The sequence below is a fragment of the Erythrolamprus reginae genome, chromosome 4 (genome assembly GCF_031021105.1).
Source record: "Erythrolamprus reginae isolate rEryReg1 chromosome 4, rEryReg1.hap1, whole genome shotgun sequence".
Classification (NCBI taxonomy): Eukaryota; Metazoa; Chordata; class Lepidosauria; order Squamata; family Dipsadidae; genus Erythrolamprus; species Erythrolamprus reginae.
The window spans coordinates 96318813-96338673 of record NC_091953.1 but is presented as its reverse complement, the minus strand read 5'-3'; the positions used below and the strand labels follow the sequence as shown (position 1 = coordinate 96338673).

The window sequence follows — 19861 nt, the reverse complement described above, 5'->3', positions numbered from 1 at the left end:
GGTAGACATTTGCTATGTTTGCAATATTGCAGTCCTTGTCTCTGCTCCTTATAATTAAGTCCAGCCCAACCCCCAAGAGAAGAACAATGCTTCTACAAAAGAGAAATTAAACATTTTTAATAAGCATTAACATTGTTACTTGTTTTCAGCCCAAACTAATCTCTATTCTTTTGGTTAAGACAATTAATTTTCTTTTAAAAATTGTTGCTTAAGAAACCAGGCAGGATAACTTCTCTCAAATATTGGCTTTAAGTGTAATTATCCTCCTTGAAACTTGGTATTCTGCCTTCTGTGATAATTATATATTCTCCCATGGGTAGCTTTGTTTCTTTAGAAGTACTTTGCATAAAAGAACAAGTGTGGGCAGTGGGTTTTTTCCTTTCTTTCATGGTTGTAATATAAATTAAGGACCACTTGAACTTGCCTGAACAATAAAATCTTTCTCTTGGGCCTTCTAAGTCCCCACTCTTTAAAACACAGGTAGCAATTAAAGAAGAGCCATTTCTGAGTGTTATATCATGCACATGTTTCTTCTCCTCTCACCAGATCTAGTCAAGAGAGCACATTCTCTTGGGTCTCTCCCCCACCTACCAGGAAACAATATTATCTTGTTGGGCTCTGGAGTTAGGTCTTCTCAGTGGCAGTATCTTCCCCAGATAGCTGGATGGCTATCTGGCCCTGCTGGTCTTTCATAAACTCTAAAGACCTGGCTGTTTCCCCAGGCATTTGAGATCATGTTTTGTTGTTGATGTAGTTTTAGGGTTGAGATGGTTTGGGTGCCATGGATTACTATAACTCTTGATTTTTTTTAACTCTTTATACATCACCCAGACTCAGTGTTTTAAGATGGGCGGCCATAGGCATGTAACCCCCCACATACAAATACATTTGCACACTCATTCATACAGTGTTGTGGTTAGCTCTGGCCCAGCTCCTGCCCCAAGGACTGTGGATGTGGGGGAGACATCCACATGCCGCAGGCCTGTTTTGCTCCCGGTGGAATCTGCTGATGAAGGCTCCTCTGACCAAGAAGACATGAGTGACAGGGCGGAGGAGAGTGTGGCAGACAGCTCAGAAGGAGATCAATTATCTAGCTCCTCCTTGGATTCAGAACAAGAGTTAATGATACAGCCATGTATGCGGAGAGCGATGCATAGGCAGCAACAACTGAGAGATTATTATCAAAGAAAATGAGGCCACCTGTGGTTGGGTGGGGCTATGGTAATTAGTGAGGCTGCTATAAATAGCAGCCTGTGGGTTTGGCCATTGCGGAGGATTATCTGATCATTGTGTTTCGTGCCTTGCCTGCCTTGCTGACTTCGACCTTTGTGTGCTGATTTTTCCCTGCTTTGAAACTAAACCAGGGCAAAGTGTGTTTCACTTTGTGAAAGAAGAAGTACTGTGAATTGCCTCACAGCTGCAAGCTAAGTATCACAGAACTGATACCAGCTTGTTTGGAGACCAGTACTCTTTGCTATATCAAAAGAGGGCTTAGTTTATTTGAATTTTTTGTATAAAGAACATTGTTTTGAATTTGCAAACGTGTGTGTGTGTCTGAAATTTGTATCTGTGAATTTTTGGGAGGATTCTACCAGAGAGCTCGACAGAATATACAGTAGGATCAGCTTATTTCTTTGGAATGTGAATTGCATTCTCATCCACTGTGTAATCTCACCCCTATTTTTTTCAGAATCATATGTTGATTTCTGTGGTTTTTATCCTAGGCATGTAACACACACTCACACAAATACATTTGCACACTCATTCATATGAGCCGAGATAGAGTGCAGTACTACAGGCCATTAAAGCTGACTGCTAGATCTGCAGGTCAGTGGTTCAAATCTCATCACTGGCTCAAGGTTGACTCAGCCTTCCATCCTTCCATGGTGGGTAAAATGAAGGCCCAGATTGTGGGGGCAATATGCTGGCTCTGTTAAAAAAAAAGTGCTATTGCTAACATGTTGTAAGCCGCCCTGAGTCTAAGGAGAGAAGGGTGGCATAAAAAATAGAATAAATAAATAAATAAATGATAAATAATACAGTGAGATCACCTTATTTCTTTGGAATATGAATTGCATCCTTATATATTGTATAATCTCATCCCCCCCCCCCTTTTCAGAATCATATGTTGATTTCTGTGGGTTTTATCCTTTATAATAGTGTTTCCCAAGCTTGGCAACTAGAAGATATTTGGACTTCAGCTCCCAGAATTCCCCAGCCAGCATTTGCTGGCTGGGGAATTCTGGGAGTTGAAGTCCAAATATCTTCTAGTTACCAAGCTTGGGAAACACTGCTTTATAAGACTACAGGCAAAGTGATTCTAATTGCCTTGCCCTTTTCTTTTAAACATGACGGGGTTTTTTTTACAAAAAACATTCTTGTAAATTATTCTTTGGGATTCAGGGTTGAAAAGTGTATTAATAGTATGATCATTGTGCTTGATTCCATTTATTGTTACTAATTAAAAAATCATAATAAATGAAATGGATGAGTCTTTCCACTTGTTAAAAATATATACATAGAAACAGAGAAGATTGACGGCAGAGAAAGACCTCATGGTCCATCTAGTCTGCCCTTATACTATTTTCTGTATTTTATCTTAGGATGGATATATGTTTATCCAAGGCATGTTTAAATTCAGTTACTGTGGATTTACCAACCATGTTTGCTGGAAGTTTGTTCCAAGCATCTACTACTCTTTCAGTAAAAAGAGTAGTACATTTGGTTTATGTTCATTTCAGTGTTTTTTCATTCAAATGAAGAAAATATAGGAAAATCCCAGGAGATGGCAGTATACAATAACACATAAAAATGCACAATGAAAAGTGAAAATGAAAGACTGAGAATAGTTTTACTACTTCTCTTAGAATTGTTCTGTGGTTTATGAATATTATGCACTCATTATTTCTATTGAGTTATATTAATGACAGAAGGAACCCACTGCTGCCAAATCTCTGACATATGGCCCTCTCTGAAATACGCTGTGCTAGCAATTCAGTTCATGACGTGGTTCACACCAACTGCGGTGCCACTGCAGCATCTTAAAACTTGGCATTATTCTGGCACTGAAGGGAACAAAATGGTTACTGCACCACATAAAGCTGTGCTGGTATTTAATCTGATTGGTTTACAAAGCCAATAGGATGGCATATTATTCTTCAGGTATATTTAATTGAACCTTGGGTCTGTTTGTTCTGTTTGTATCTAGTCTATAATTCATATAGGTTCACAATAAAATGCTCACCATTGTTGATAAGGCATGTCTGTTTCAATATCCACAGGGCATGTCTTCTTGGTCTCATGTTGAAGGATGGAGGGAGGGAGGAAGGGAGAGAGAGAGGGAGTGGGGGAGAGAGAGAGACAGAGAGAGACAGAGACAGAGAGACAGACAGAGAAAGAAAGAAAGAGAGAAAGAGTGGGGGGGAAATACACATACACACATATACACAGACACACAGAGAGAGATAGGTATAGACACAGATACACAGAGATACACACACACACACACACACACACACACACACACAGGATAAATAGACAGACAGACAGAAGATATATACAGTGGTACCTCTATTTAAGAACTTAATTCATTCTGTGACCAGGTTCTTAAGTAGAAAAGTTTGTAAGTAGAAGCAATTTTTCCCATAGGAATCAATGTAAAAACAAATAATGCATGCAAACCCATTAGGAAAGAAATAAAAGCTTGGAATTTGGGTGGGAGGAGGAGGAGGAAGAAGAGGAAGAGGACAGTCACTGCCTGGAGCAAAGGGAGCATTTCTTTTCTCTGGGCATTGGCAGAGGCCCAGGGAAAGGAAAATGCTTTGTTCGCTCTGGACTGTCAAAGCCTCCTTCAGCATCACCGAAAGGCTCCTCTGGCAGCCCAGAAAAGCCAGAGATGGCCGGGATTAAAGGGGGAATGGCATGAAACTGGCTGGGCCTTTGTGCCACTCTCAAATTTCCTGGGAATTTTTTCCAGGCTCGGGTTCTTAAGCAGAAAATGGTTCTTAAGAAGAGGCAAAAAAATCTTGAACACCCAGTTCTTATCTAGAAAAGTTCTTAAGTAGAGGTGTTCTTAAGTAGAGGTGTTCTTAAGTAGAGGTGTTCTTAAGTAGAGGTACCACTGTATGATCATTTGAGACTCCACAGATTGGAATGAATCTCATTGTAGAGAGAGAGAAAACCAAACTAAGTTTTACAACATTATATTGACTGGCAGACTTATGGCACAAGCATTTCTGGAATAGCATTCATCTGCATTATGTAAACATAATTACACTGCATTGTCAATCCCTTAATTATATTGCATTCATGATTCCTGAATGTCTGGCACTTTTCTGTGCTGTGTACATTGATGAGGGTTAGTTGTTCATTCACTGCAGGGCAGTGTTCCCTCTAATTTTTTTTTGGGGTGGGCGGAAAAGTATAGTGTCTGAGCGGCAGTCCCTTCGGGACTGGGCAGCACAGAAATAATAAATAAATAAATAAATAAATAAATAAATAAATAAATAAATACTGTGTGTCTATAACAGTGAGCTCATAATAGGGCAACTATCAATATCAAAATGCCACTTAAATTGTTGAGCTAGTTTCAAACTAGATTTTGATTTTCTTTCTCTCTTCCTTACTCCCATTCTTTTTCTTTCTCTTTTCCTTCCTCTCTTTTTTCTATCTGTTTCTCTTCCTCTCTTCCTCTCTCTCTCCTTCCCTCTCACTCTTTCCCTCTCGGCTTCTGGGCAGGTTTGGAAAACTCTGAGTTGATGATGATTTTTAAGTGAGCGATTGCTCACTGCTCAGCTTAGAGGGAACTATGCTGCAGGGGTGGGTTCTAGTTTGTTTTGCTGCCAGCGCTTCATGGGCATGCATGCTTTTTGCAGTACTTAAAAAAAAGATGCTGCTGCTGAAAGAACCAGTTTGGGGGCATGGCATTGGACCAGATTACCTCCGGAACTGCCTGCTACCGCACGAATCCCAGGGACCGATAAGGTCCCACAGAGTTGGCCTTCTCTGGGTCCTGTCGACTAAACAATGTTGTTTGGCAGGCCCCAGGGGAAGAGCCTTCTCTGTGGTGGCCCCGGCCCTCTGGAACCAACTGCCCCCGGAGATTAGAATTGCCCCCACCCTCCCTGTCTTTCGTAAACTACTCAAGACTCACTTATGCCGCCAGGCATGGTGGAGTTAAGGTATTTCTTCCCCCTAGGCCATTACAAGTTATGCATGGTATGTTTGTGTGTATGTTTGGTTTTATAATAAGGGTTTTTAGTTGTTTTATTAATTGGATTGTTACATGCTGTTTTTATCATTGTTGTTAGCCCCCCCCCCGAGTCTAAGGAGAGGGGCGGCATACAAATCCAATGAATAAATAAATAAATGGCAGGCCTCGGTCGCTGCTGGTTCTAGTTATCCAGGCCTCCAAGTTACTACTGGTTCTATAGAACTCGTCTAAACCGGTAGGAATCCACCTCTGATTCACTGCAATAATACTCACCTGTTTGGGAGAGTTTGAGGCTGGAAGCATTGAAATGAATGGTAGCGATACATTTACATTAAGACAAAGCAAAAGTGGTCCCTAGGAGACACCATTGAGGTGGAAGTGCAGGGTGACAATTCCCGATAAGATCAGATATTTAAGAATTGATCTAAAGGGACTCATTTTCTTCATAGAAAGGACTTCTTTGTTGGAAGCTGTGTGAGAGAATCTTAGAGAGGACGATTTCTATTTATTTCTCTTCATGGCCCACACAGTCACTTTCCATACCGTCTTCAAAACTGCATGGCCCATCAACCCCATTTTTCTCAGCTTACAACTTTGAAACTTGTTAAATACATGTTAAAATAATGATATCTTTTATAAAAGGATTTGGCCACAACTCAGAGAAAGATATGCAATTAATGACTATGTGACATTAAATTAGTGTCAACTGTTAGTGAGCAAAATAGATTTTCTCCATGACCATTGGTCCCTAAAAAGCTCCTTCAGATCTTCCCACAGTAGACCTTCCAGAGATTTCCACTTCCATGGGCTCATCCACCTTGCTGCTGGCTCTCCTCTTCTCTTTCCTTCCACCTTTCCAAGCATTAAAGCAGGGACCCACAAACTTGGCAACTTTAAGGCTTGTGGACTTCAACTTCCGAGAATTCTGGGAGTTGAAGTCCACAAGTCTTAAAGCTGCCAAGTTTGAAGACCTCTGCATTAAAGCCTTATTCAGGGAGCTGGGGTTTTGCATAATTTGCTAAAGTATGATAATCTTGAAATTACAAATAGGTTTTACTTATTTTCAGCATAGAATTGGTTTATTGGAATTACATAGCTATGAATAAGGTCTTTAAAAAGGGGTAATGATTTGTTATAGCTGCCCATTAAATGGCACGTTTAAAGATTATAAAAGCTAGATAAATTATTTTGTTGGCGTTATCTAATCGTTTCTCTGTGTCTCTATACCTTCCATCAAATGCAGGAAATGGTGTCAGAGAAGATGTCTACCTGATTTGGAGGGAACTAGAGGAAGCCAAGAATATCTTAATCCAGATAGAGAAAATTCTCATAGAATTTGAGATGTCTCATCCAGTGGCAGGTATTTTATGAATGCAAAATTGCAAAGGACTTGATTTATGAAGAGCTTGATGGAAAGCATTCTCACTACGTACCCATCCATTAGAGATCAATCTACAAATTCTAAATCTGTAGAAACAGTCTGAATTCTAGACTAAAACTCCCTAAGACTTGGCTGGTTTTACTTGCAATCTACTTCTGAACATGAGAAAAAGAGGTAAATTGAGGAAGTTACAAAGTTATAGGTTATTAGTTCCTCAGCATGCATACATATATATTCATTTACTGAATCAATAGCTACTTATTTGTTGAAATTATGGTTTTTCACCTTCACCTGTTCTTTTGCTACAGGTTGCCTCAGTAGATCTGGGTTCAACATAAGATCTCTCTTCTGTTGAAATAATTTGTTACAAAAAGTTACCCTAGCACAGTGTTTCCCAACCTTGGCAACTTGGAGATATTTGGACTTCAACTCCCAGAACTCCCCAGCCAGCATTTGCTGGCTGGGGAATTCTGGGAGTTGAAGTCCAAATATCTTCAACTTGCCAAGGTTGGGAAACACTGCCCTAGCAGACTTATTTCCTTTGCTAAAGGACATTGTTGGTTAAGGAAGGAATGAACTGGACTATGTTCACCATTATTGGACTTTCTCCAGCTCAGTCTAAACACCTGCTCTGTGTAGGGGAAAGAACCTTTCTCAGGATCTTCTGCCAAATTTTCCCCCAAAACCTAGATTTCTCTAGTGGTAGCCAATTCCCCCTGTTCCCTTTAAATCTGGGTGAAGCTGTCACCTGCAACCATATGGAACGGATTCTTCCAAGCCTTCCAGAATCTTGAGTGGAGCTCATCCTCTGGGTCTTTGCTTCCCATCTTCTAGAGAAGCCCTGGACCATTTTTCTCTCCCCTAAGGACACTTGCTCTGCACACGTCACTCTTCAACTTCTCTTCAGCTTCTCCACTCACAACGGGTGACATACTTTTAGTCTCCTCTCTCCTATTCTATGTTCTGAAGCTACTGAGGAGATTGGTGTTCTTCCAGAGACACCAACACTGGTTGCTGATTGGTTATGAACTATAAAGCCCTACATGGCATGGGACCAGATTATTTTCAGGACCGTCTTCCACATCATACATCCCAGTGACCGGTCAGAGCCCACGGAGTTTATTTATTTATTTTTATTTATTTATTTATTTATTAGATTTGTATGCCGCCCCTCTCCGTAGACTCGGGGCGGCTAACAACAGCAAAAAGACAATATGAACAAATCTAATATTAAAAGTAATGTAACCCCACCCCCCAATTTAAGAAACCAATCATACATACAGACATACCATGCATAAATTTTATAAGCCTAGGGCAAAGGGAATATCTCAATTCCCCCATGCCTGATGACAGAGGTGGGTTTTAAGTTGGCCTTCTCCAGGTCCCATCAGCCAGACAATGCCGTCTGGTGGGGCCTAAGGGAAGAGCCTTCTCTGTGGCTGCCCCAGCCCTTTGGAACAAGCTCCCCCCAGAGATTCATACTGTCCCCACTCTCCCTGCCTTCCACAAAGCTTTGAAGACCCACCTCTGCCAGCAGTCTTGGGGCCATTGAAACCTGACATCTTGCCCCGCCCAATGAATGAATGTCGGATGTATGATGTGTGGACTTGTTTGTGTAGTTTTAACTGTGGGGTTTTTTTAGAATACAGTTTTATGTAGATTTCTAATACGTTGTAAGCTGCCCTGAGTCCCAGGAGAAGGGCAGTATACAAATTGAATAAATAAATAAATAAATTTACCTTGCTGCGCCAATGGAACTACTTACTCAAATCTCTTCACAGCAGCTCTGAATAGCCGTCAGCTCATCAGTCTCATGACCACACAGCTGCCCCTCAAGGACAAAAATGAGCTGCCTTTTCTTCTTATCTCATTCCAATGTTCAGTAGAGCAGCAGTCCTACCCAGTCACAAAAACTCTACAGCATGTCATAATCCCAGGAGAAGACAGTTTGCAAAACATGACAAGCTGTTACCTAAGAAAATTACATAGACTTGCAAAAGACCATAGTGAATAAGAATGGACTCAGATACCTATAAAGTAGTAATATGTCTAAGGAAAGAAGAATGTATTAGTCATGTACCATAAATAAATAATTATGTGTATGCAAATATATCCATTTAAAGTTAAGTCATATAATAGCCTCAGGCTGATATTGGCACATGCTTATTTATTAATATTGTTTATATCTGCAGAAGAAATGGATAAAAGAGAATATGAGCCAGAAGTAAAAGATTTTGTGAATTCCAGACAGTGGCTTCAGAAGAATGGCTTGCAAGCCCAGAATCTGACCATACCTACAGCTTTTTCTGATTGTGCTTTTCGTCACGTAAATGGTATTGTAGATATAAAAACCAAGCCAGAAGATGAATCTCTTCATACAAATGCGGTAAGACATCTTTATTGGGTCACTATAGTTGTCTATTTTTTTTAATGTGTGAACTTGATGGGGGATTAGTTGAGGGGATCAAATAGATTTCCAGGTTTTGTTAGTTGTGTTAGTAGAAAGCTTAATTTGTACATTTGGTCACTTACAAGACCCCATTATTTGCCTAGCAATATTTCCTGCAGTTATTAAAACTGGTTAGGAATTGTGACTGAATGGACTAAAAGGGTATGGCTGATGTTTTCTTAACCCTCTAGAAAGTATTCGCACGTTTAGCCAAACTGAATTTGAATTCTTCAAAGAAAAAGCATCCCAAGCATCACATCTAGAATAACTAGATCCACGAGTCTACAGAGAGGGGTGGCATACCAACCAACCAACCGACCGACTGACCGACCGACTGACCGACTGAATGAATGAATGAATAAAACAAACAAACAAACAAACAAACAAGCAAACTCTGTATTACTGTTCTCAAGAAATACATTGGATTTAGTCTGACCCTAATAGCTAAATTTAATGCTTTATTGAAATAAAGGAATCCAAGTTAAGTACTTAGACAGATAGTCCTCAGATAGCAACTGCCTCATTTAGCGACTGTTCACAGTTTATAATTGAGATGTAAAGCAACTTTGTGACCAGTCCTCGCATTTACAGGTCTGCAAAGCAAAGGAAAGTTGAAGTAAGATCATTAAGTTTAGTCATGATTTCACTCAGTGCCCAAATTGCTAGTCCCAATTGCGGATATCAAATAAGGACTGCTTGCATTCATTAATCAATTGATTTGAATCCCCCAATATGTTATTGAAATGTACTGGGAACTTTTTTTAATTTGCTTCCAGTAGGCAGAGGCATGCCTGTGCATCAGTGAAGGGCTGCCAAAAATTTTACTACCACACTGTGGACGTGGCTTATGCAGGACGGCCTGCATTTTCTTTCAACATCTTTCAGTGAAAATTGGGTGCTCTGGGGTGGAGCTCCATTTTCACTACCCCACTGCGTCCGTCACCCCGCGTCCAGGCAGTAGCCCAACTGTGCTGTGCATATAGATAGTCTCACTGATTAACCTTAAATGGGGACCAGCAACTCCACCACTAAGAAAAGTGATCACTATATGGAAAATTATATGGCTGTGCTTTCTGATTGAAAAGAGACAAGACTACTCAGTTTCTTACTTTTGGTTTTTATTTGCCTTCTAACCCTTTGGAATGCTTGGGTGCCTGCTTACCATCTTGAACACATGGAGAACAGTGTGATTGTGTCACAACCTGGGGCTGGTAGCTGTGGGTACACTATGCAAAGCACCTTGCTCTCTTGAAATCCCTTTCTCTCCAATTTCTATGGTCTCTATGGAGAGGGGATTAAAAAACTAATCAATTTCTATAAGCATCTCTCCTTTGCCTGACCTTCCCGTCCACCTGACCAGAGAATGGAGATGAATTTCAAGAGCGTATGTTTGTTTGCTGTTCTACACATTGAAAGCAGTGCAATTGCAGAAAAGGCGCAAATGAGAATTTGCTTTTTCCTTTCCTTCCGTCCCCTTTGCACAGTAAAGAGAACAGTATTTCAAGTTTGTTGATTTATTTTTATTTATTTATTTATTTATTTTGTCCAATACACAATGAGGGTTTTAGTGGGTATATATATATATATACACACACATAGTAAAATACATGATGAAGGTTATAGAGGAGATACTCATAGTAAAATATATCTAAGAAAGAATAGAAAAGAAGATATAGTAATAGAACATATCAATGAAAGAATAGAAGAAGAGATATAGGAATAGAAGACAGGTATAGGAGATATAGGCAGAGCATCCCATTCTCTGTACATCCCATTCTCTGTAGAAGATTGTACTTCAGTGTACAGTAATACCTCATGATACGAACTTAATTGGTGCAAGGAGGAGGTTCGTATGACGAAAGGTTCGTAAGACGAAACATTGTTTCCCATAGGAAACAATGTAAAGTCAATTAATCCGTGCAACCAAACCCCCCCCCCCCGCAAAAAAAACGGCTTTCGGCGACTGCTGGGAAGCCGCGCGGCTGTTTCAAAAGGTGACAGCCAGCCTGGGGGGCTTCCCAGCACCCCCCCGAACCCGGGTTCGGGGTTCGGGGGGTGCTGGGAAGCCCCCCAGGCCGGCTGCGACCTTTTAAAACAGCCGCGCCGCTTCCCAGCTGTCTCCTGAAGCCGAACGTGGAAGTTTGGCTTTGCCGTTCGGCTTCAGGAGACAGCTGGGAAGCGGCGCGGCTGTTTTAAAAGGTGACAGCCGGGCTGGGGGGCTTCCCAGCAACCTCCCGAACCGAACCCAGGGTTCAGAAAAATTTTGCCTCTTCTTATGAACTTTGTTCGAGTTACGAACCGGCGTTCGGGAGGCTGCTGGAAAGCCCCGCCGCCCGGCTGTCACCTTTTAAAACAGCCGCGCGGCTTCCCAGCAGTCTCCGAACACCGGTTCGTAACTCGAAAAAAGTTCGTAAGAAGAGGCAAATTTTTTCTGAACCCCGGGTTTGTATCACGAGTTGTTCGTAAGACGAGGGGTTCGTATCTTGAGGTACCACTGTATTTAAATTGCATTGGCTGAGATGAGGCTGATCAAAAGCTTAGGAGGCCTCTCCTTCGCTTCTCCTGTTGCGCACAACTTAACTGAATTCATTCCAAACCCATTTAAACCTACTGTTTCTAAAGCCTATGCAGATTTAGGGAAACATAAGAAATCATACTCACAGTGGAAATCTTCGTACTTTTAGGAGACAAATAAAAAGGTAATCCATGCCAAATACTGCAACAATTTTATACGAACTGTCTTGGAAGATGGGTCTATAATTCATTTACATTTGGATAAAGAAAGATGCAAGGAGTTTGAAATTAAAGTGAAGAATGCCCTTCATCAGATGGAAGAAAGGTTAGTTTGCATCTTGATAATGTCTTTTCTAAGGACAGATCTTATGATGAAAAAAGATTGATGCCTCCTATTAAAAAGATTTTGAAATACCCAAGTACTCTAATATTCAGGGTTAGGTACTCTGGTTGTTTAAAAATTAAGGGTTTCTAATGGCAATATCAAATGTGGATGTATATCCATTTATGAAGATTCATTTGAGCAGCATAATTACATCCCATGACCTTCAAACCTAATATCTTATTTTTAATGAAATTCAGCTGCAGAAACATCACTTTTATCTGTAATGCCCCATATTCTACATATATTTTACTAAAATAATGGCCAAGGTTCTAGAAGTACCAATCCCAATGTAGTCATAAATCTCTTTTAAGACATTTGCATCATGTTGAACTAATGACTATTCAAGTCCTAATTTATTTTTTTAATCTATGAGATTTTGAATAAAATTTGAATTAAACTCATTTGAACTCAGTAAAATTACCAGGAAACTTCTAAAAGCAAGTATTATTTATTTAATATTGAACATTTATTCAATATTTATGGGATATATGTTAATACAGTAATAATAATGAAACACTGAATAGCGTAAAACTGCCAGTGTGAGCTTTAGACTGAATTTATTTATGTTGTTTATATTCCACTTTTATTCAAAGCCAGTGGAAAGAGAAGGTCAATTGAAATTTACTCATTCTATTCTATTCCATCCCATCCCATCCCATCCTATTCTATTCCCCCCAAAAGTAGATTGGTTTAAGGGATTGTAATGGCCCAATTACATGGTAGTATGAACCCTACAATCTGATTGTTCCTAATTTTCATTCAATGCTTTATTTCTAGGTCTTGTTTGTTAAGAATAGTGGAAATTATAATCCCAATTCAGTGATTGACAGCTGCTTTAACTCACTACTAACATATAAACTCTACATAGCCTTAAAATTATATTCCTTCCTACAAGTTATCCAATAATCTTTGTTTATCCTCCAATTTAAAATGTCTTTTACTTAATAATATTTTGTCTTCCTCAGAATGATTTACTTGGCATTCTTTTGTCCTTTATATTAACTTAATAATAAAAATAAAATTATGTAGGAGTGTTAAGGTACTGGGAAGTGAGCATTTCAGACATCATTCTTGCTATGCCTTTCATTTCATGTAAAAAAAAGTATTCTTGTATAGAATTCAGGACCTTAAGAAAGGAAGCCGAGCTCTCTTTGGAGATGTCACAGAAGACCACATCTGTATCCTCATTGATATATCTCAGTCTATGATGTATAAACTGCCTGTGGTGAAGGAGAAAATATATCAGCTTATAAGAGTGAGTGAACAGCTGTTTTGGTGAAGAGACGTGTCCTAATGTAGAATGACTGGCTTTTTCTGAAAGTGATGTAGAAAGTTGTCTTTTACAGATTGTCCTAGACTTACAACAGTTCATTTAGTCGCCATTCAAAGTTATAACGGCACTGAAAAAAGTGACTTATAATCATTGTTCACACTTAATGACTATAGCAGTGTCCCCAAAGCCACGTCATAAAAATTTGGACATTTGACAACTGATTCATATTTATCCCTAATATTTTGTGAGTACCTCATAAAGAAAATTAGATTACAGGTAGACAATATTTTTTAGAGATAGCAGAATTACAATTTCCAAAATATTTAATATATATTTGCTAGACAAATGAAACATTTACCCCTCCCAGAACTGATTGCTTCTCAATATGATGGCAAAGTGGAATGGTGGGCGGGCAAAGGGAATATGATTTTTGTCTTTCAGAGGAATCATTCAATAGACGATTTCTTACAGGAACAATTTCAAAACAAAACCAGGTTTAACTTTGTAAAATTTGATGCTGACGCAATAGCCTGGAAATCCAGACTTGCTGAAGTTAATGAAGAAAATATAGAAGATGCTATACTTTGGATAAAACAACTTCAGGTAACTATAGAAAAATTTTTAAACAAATGGAAGTGAGCTAAACTATTGTTGGACTTCTTCCCTTCTTCCATGTTCTGGGTCAATATATTTGGGTTACAATAAAACTTCATATGAAGGGAATCCTTCCAAATAGACAAACATAATTAAGGTAATCTCTACTATTAGTATGGTAATTGGTATTTTTATAAACATACATTGATACCTCTACTTAAGAACTTAATTCGTTCCATGACCAGGTTCTTAAGTAGAAACATTCTTAAGTATAAGCAATTTTTTCCATAGGAATCAATGTAAAAGCAAATAATGTATGCAAACCCATTAGGAAAAAAATAAAAGCTCGGGATTTGGGTGGGAGGAGAAGAAGGAAAAAGAGGAGGAGAGTCGCTGCCGAAGGAAGAAGGTGAGGTGAAAGGAACCCCAAAAAATCCAAAACTTTAAGGCTTAAAAAAATAAAGAGGGACTCTGAGGCGGTGAGGAGGAGCACGCGTCTCCAATACACCCGGTGTGAGGCTGCCTCCCATACACTGCCTCCCATACACTGGCTGCTGCTGCTGCTACCTGCTTCCTCTTCCTTCCCATGCTGAAGGGCTCCCCTCTCCTTTCACTCGCTCGCTTTGTAGCCGGCACCTTTCCTTCACTGTAGTGACTCCTCGGCTGCCCAGAGCGAAGGGAGCTTTTCTTTTCTCTGGGCACTAGCAGAGGTTTATTCCCTGTCCAAGGGCCCAGAAAAGGAAAATCCTTCATTCACTCTGGATTGCCAAAGCCTCCTTAAGCACCACCAAAAGGCTCCTCTGGCAGCCCAGATGGCTGGGATTAAAGTGGGAGTGGCAGGAAACTGGCTAGGCCTTCGTGCCGCTCTCAAATTTCCTGAGAAATTTTTCCAGGCTCGGGTTTTTAAGTAGAGACAAAAAAATCTTTAAAACCTGGTTCTTATGTAGAAAAGTTCTTAAGTAGAGGCATTCTTAAGTAGAGGTACCACTGTGTTTCTATTATGTTAATTTCTATTAATGTAGTAACATGCTTATTAGAATACAGATTTGATTTAAAATAACCTTCTTTTATATAGTAACATTTCTAATGAGCAAAAAGATTGGTTCAGGGGTAGTATTCATTAACCTTCCCTACTGGTTTGCAAATGTGAGTATACATCTTGTCCGTGCATGTGCAAAGCTTTCTGTGCATGCACACACCATCAAAAATTCAACATTGCTTATGTCTGGGTGGGTGGACGGAGCCACCCACAGTCAACGCTAGCAGTTCACCCAATTCAGATAGAATCAGCTGAATACCCACCACAGGGTTGGTTCAGAAAGACATTCTTGCTCCAGGAAGGAATATTGAGAATTATAGGCAATGCTCATTTCTTTACAATAGGATACAAAGGACCAGGGTTTCTCAGCCTTAATAATTTTAAGATGTATGAAGTTCAGTTCCTAGAATTCTCCATATGGCGTGCTCACTAGTGTAATTATGTCTGGTAATTTAAAACAGGACAAAGGGCATAGTCCAGAAAGAATTATTAATTGGATCCAGTGATGGGCACCAAAATATTTACTACCACACTGTGGGTGTAGCTTATGCATTTTGTTTCAACATCTTTCAGTGCAAATTGAGTGCTGTGGGGTGTTCTGGTTTCTGGTAGAAGTTTAGTAATTACAAATAACTCATTAAATTCATTTCATGAAATAAGCAACTCCATTTATTTCTCTGCTCTCTTGCACTTCAACACATTCCAGACATCAATCAGTCCGTTATCTCTCTTCTAGCCACATTCCTCACATTCCTTTTTCTGCTTCACTTAGACAAGATTTATTTCCTAAATACATAGCTTTAAAAAGACAGCAGCACTGACTAAATACAATACAAAATACTTTGGCTTACTTTAGCGTGGTGAAAACACCTCCATATTTCCTTTCATCAACATTGAAACTCCACCCTTCTTCTCCACTAGCCCCCTGATGTGCCAATTACCTCACTACAATATTTAACCCATTCCTCTCCTTAATATCTTCTTCCAGACCTTTGCTCTCTATGTTTCTGAATTTAGGATTAACCCAGAGAGCATCTGATTCTCCCTCGCTAGATACTGAACTTGTAGCCCCATCCTGTGGCTGCCCTCCCACCTGTTCTACTACCTGTAACCCCGGGCCCCCCACTACTTCATAAACACTATCTGAATCCGAGTCCTCAATATCTTCATCCTCCTCCAACTGATCAGGAGTATGTACAACATGGGGTGGAGCTCCATTTTCGCTACCCCACTGCGTTCCCACCCATCAGGGCAGTAGCCCACCAGATTATCTACTATATAAAGTGTATGTACACACAAAAAGCACAGCTCTTCTAAAATTATACACATTCAACCTCATTTACCTCGATAGGAAAAACATAGTCAGAGACCAGAAGGGAAAAAAAGAAAAAATATATCAAAATTTTGCTACCGGTACTGCATACTTGACCGTACCCATAGGAGCCCATCACTGATTGGATCATGAAGCCTGGTATCTACTGTACATGTACCTCAAATTTCCCACCATTATTCTAAAGGAAGAGAGAAAACTCAGTAAGCCGCCCAAAATCTTGATTGTGAGATGGGTGGCATATAAATTTAAGTATTAATAAATAAGTTAATCTTATCTAGCTAAAGTCATTTTCTTTGGGATAATGAAGTGCCAGTAGTCCCTTATTTAATCCAAATAGCTAGCTGTTTTCCATTTAAATAGTTCTCTTTTCTTTCAGCAAACTACAGAAATATATTTTTGTAGTCTGTAGATCTGTTACTTTCAGCTATTGAGCATATCAGTGTTTAAAAGAATAACAGGATTTTAAATACAGAATATCACATATATTATCTACAATGTGAATTAGATCATGTAAAGTGTTTAAAATATCCCTTGCCAGCATACCTGAGAAATAAATTTTATGATTCCATAAATCTGCCTACTTTATTTTTTCCTTTAATTTTTCTCTGTTTCTCCACTGACTTTCTAGGTTGGGACTACTACAAACATACTAAAAGCCCTTCAGATTGCCCTTTCTGATCGTGACATTCAAGCCATTTATCTTCTTACTGATGGGAGACCTGATCAGGTATTTATGAAGAAGCTAATCATGTCAGGACAATATGATGATGTAACACTGGCCAGATGACAAAGCATCACATTGATGTAGACCAAGGATGGTCAAACTGACTACAAGGTGACAGACGAAGGAAGGCATATGTGCCTGTGTCTCCTCCTGATCTTTATTCCATCAACCCATTGAAACATGAGAGATTGGGAGGAGGATATGGTGACAGAAGACGGCAAAGAAGCATTTCTGTATCTAAAGTAGGGCATTCCAAAATGGGATTAGGTGGAAAAAACGGGATTAGGTTTAGGAGGGAAAACAAAAATTTTGGAGACTGCTAGCTGAATAAGAGTCTTTCTATATGAAACACGGAGAAGGGAAAAGAAGTGGCAATATTCATAGGAGGGTAAAGCTGCAGTGGAAAACTACTCAGTGTAACCCTATGAAAGGAGGGGTTTAGCTGTACTAAATAGAAGTGATATTAATGGGGTATAAGAGACTGAAGCATGATGGCAGCAAAAATAGAAATGTTCAGTTTAAGTGTAGAAGTGATACCAGAAAGGACAGCTGTGCATTTAGTGTTGTTTTTCTTTTAACATCTCATAAACCTGATGCTCTGTTGCTATGCCATGGTGTTCAGTGGTGGACTCCTAATTGCGCTCAGCTCCGTGGTTCTGGTGTACGAGTGCGGGATTGAGCGCAATTTTGCTTTCTACCCCTGTGCAGGTAGCAAAATCTCGCGCGGGGATACATATGTGTGGAAGCAAAAAAATTTGTGGAAACATGCGCGCATGTGCATCCCCATGCAAGATTTTGCTACCTGCACTAGCATGCCAGAGCTGCAGAGCTGTGCGCAATTAGCCGTTCCGATAGGAGCCCACCACTGATGGTGTTGGTTATTTTTGGCATATACCACTAGCAGTCAGTGCTATGCATAAGAGATTATTATTATTATTATTATTATTATTATTATTATTATTATTATTATTATTATTAGTATTATTATTATTAACAATACAACACAGCAAACGAGATCACTATGCTGGATTTTGTAATTTCATCCCCAGTCGGGTGCTTCCCAGACACCTAGGACTGCGTGATATAGCGGCGAATTATGTGTGCTGATCCCAGTAAAGCGGCCTTCTGCAATTGATAGATGGAGATTTTGGTTTTCAAATGTCCACTGAGATCCTTTGGCACTGCACCCAGCGTGCCAAGGACCACTGGGACCACTTTCACTGGCTTATGCCAGAGTCATTGCAGCTCGATTTTTAGATCTTTGTATTTCACCAAGTTCTCTAGCTGCTTCTCCTCAATTCTGCTGTCTTCTGGGATTGCGATGTCAGTGATCCATGCTTTCTTTTTCTCCACAATCAGGATGTCTGGTATACTATGTTTCAAAATTCGATCAGTGTGAAGTCAGAAGTCCCACAGTAGTTTTGCTTGCTCAGCACAGTTATTATTTTTATACTACTACTACTACTACTACTACTACTACTACTACTACTACTACTACTACTAATTACTATTCTAGCCCGCAGAGTGCTTAGATTCGGCCTGCAGGGCCACTCTGGAAACAGTGAAGGACTGGCCCATGATGCCTCGGTCCAGCCCGAACACTGATCTACAACCTGGTGGTGGTTAACAGCATTTTAGAGGAGGTTGTGGGAGCTGAAAACAGAGCTCAGGAGGGCTATGTGCCCGGCCCCCCAAGGTCAAAACGCACCCTTGATGCAGCCCACAATGAAATCGAGTTTGACACCCCTGCACTAGGCCAAACTGGCCAACCAATAAATTATTGTCCAGCAATACTGCAACACAGATATTCGATCCATTTGCACCAGAACTTTTAAGTTAGATCGTAAAACCCATTCAGGGGAATTTGGCTTCTTATTTAAGAAAGTCCCAGCCATTGATTGCTATGGTAATAATGATTAAAGGCTTCTACACTACTTGATTTATTGTTAAAGGCTGAGTGATCATTTAAGTGCTTTCTATTTGGATATCTTTAAATTTACAGATTTCCCCTTCCTTTCTTTTTGCACAGCACCCCAATAGAATTTTAGATGAACTCAAACATTGGCGGAACATTCCAGTTCACACTATATCATTTAACTGTGATGATACTGGAGCCAATCAATTTTTGCACGAGCTGGCCAGCAGCACAGGTGGACGATTTCACTACTACCATATTTGTCTGACAGATCCTGATTCCCCCAAACCTTCTGAGGTAAGTCTTTAAAAAGAGCCCAGGTCCAAATTAAAGGATAGAACACTAATAGGGTAATGTCATAATTGGCACCAGATTTTGAGCAAGATATCCTTCATGTACCTACCATCCTGATTGGGTCTACTATGGAAAAGCTGAAGCAGGGTTGGACTTGCTTAGTACCTGGATGAGAAACCAACAAGGAAGCTCGGTGCTCAAGGATAGCTATGGAATATTGAGTTGGTAGATTAGATTGAGAAATAGGAAAACATCCCAGGAGAAAATGGCAAGAAATGTCAACATTTTTCCAAGTAAGGAGACTGCACAAAAAATAATAATAGGTCCACCATCAGTGGACTAGATAATCTCCAAGATCCCTTCCAATTGTGTTATTGTATTCTAATCTAATATATAGATAATGCCTTGGATTACAGTGATCCCTCGTTTATCGCAGGTGTTACGTTCCAGGACCACCCGTGATAAATGAAAATCTGCGAAGTATCGTCCCTCACTTCCCTGTCTCTTTACCTCTCATCTCTCTGCCTTTCTCTCTCTTGGGGAATCCTTACAAGGGGCTCCTGGAGGCTCTGTTCTGCACCCAGAAGCAAAGCGTTGCTTTGGCAGGGACATGGAAGACGTGCCACTGAGTTAGCTAGTTCTGGTGGCAGCGGCAGTGGCAGCAACTGCTGAGGTGGCTCTGGTGGCTTCCCTTTGAGGAGCAGCAGCGCCGGGAATGTCACGTCCATGCCCCAGCCCCCGAGGCCCC

The 19861-nt window shown here is 40.1% G+C and overlaps 1 protein-coding gene across 14 annotated transcripts in view; it reads left to right on the top strand.

The window, feature by feature from the left end:
* Positions 1-19861, top strand: part of VWA3B (von Willebrand factor A domain containing 3B) — a 114542-nt gene that overhangs the window by 51316 nt on the left and 43365 nt on the right. For all 14 annotated transcript variants that reach the window (XM_070750957.1, XM_070750954.1, XM_070750960.1 and 11 more), the window contains 7 exons: positions 6456-6572; positions 8786-8979; positions 11727-11881; positions 13058-13196; positions 13686-13817; positions 16809-16907; positions 18934-19116. In XM_070750957.1, the coding sequence (XP_070607058.1) occupies positions 6456-6572; positions 8786-8979; positions 11727-11881; positions 13058-13196; positions 13686-13817; positions 16809-16907; positions 18934-19116 (1019 nt within the window). The remainder of the gene's footprint in view (positions 1-6455; positions 6573-8785; positions 8980-11726; positions 11882-13057; positions 13197-13685; positions 13818-16808; positions 16908-18933; positions 19117-19861) is intronic.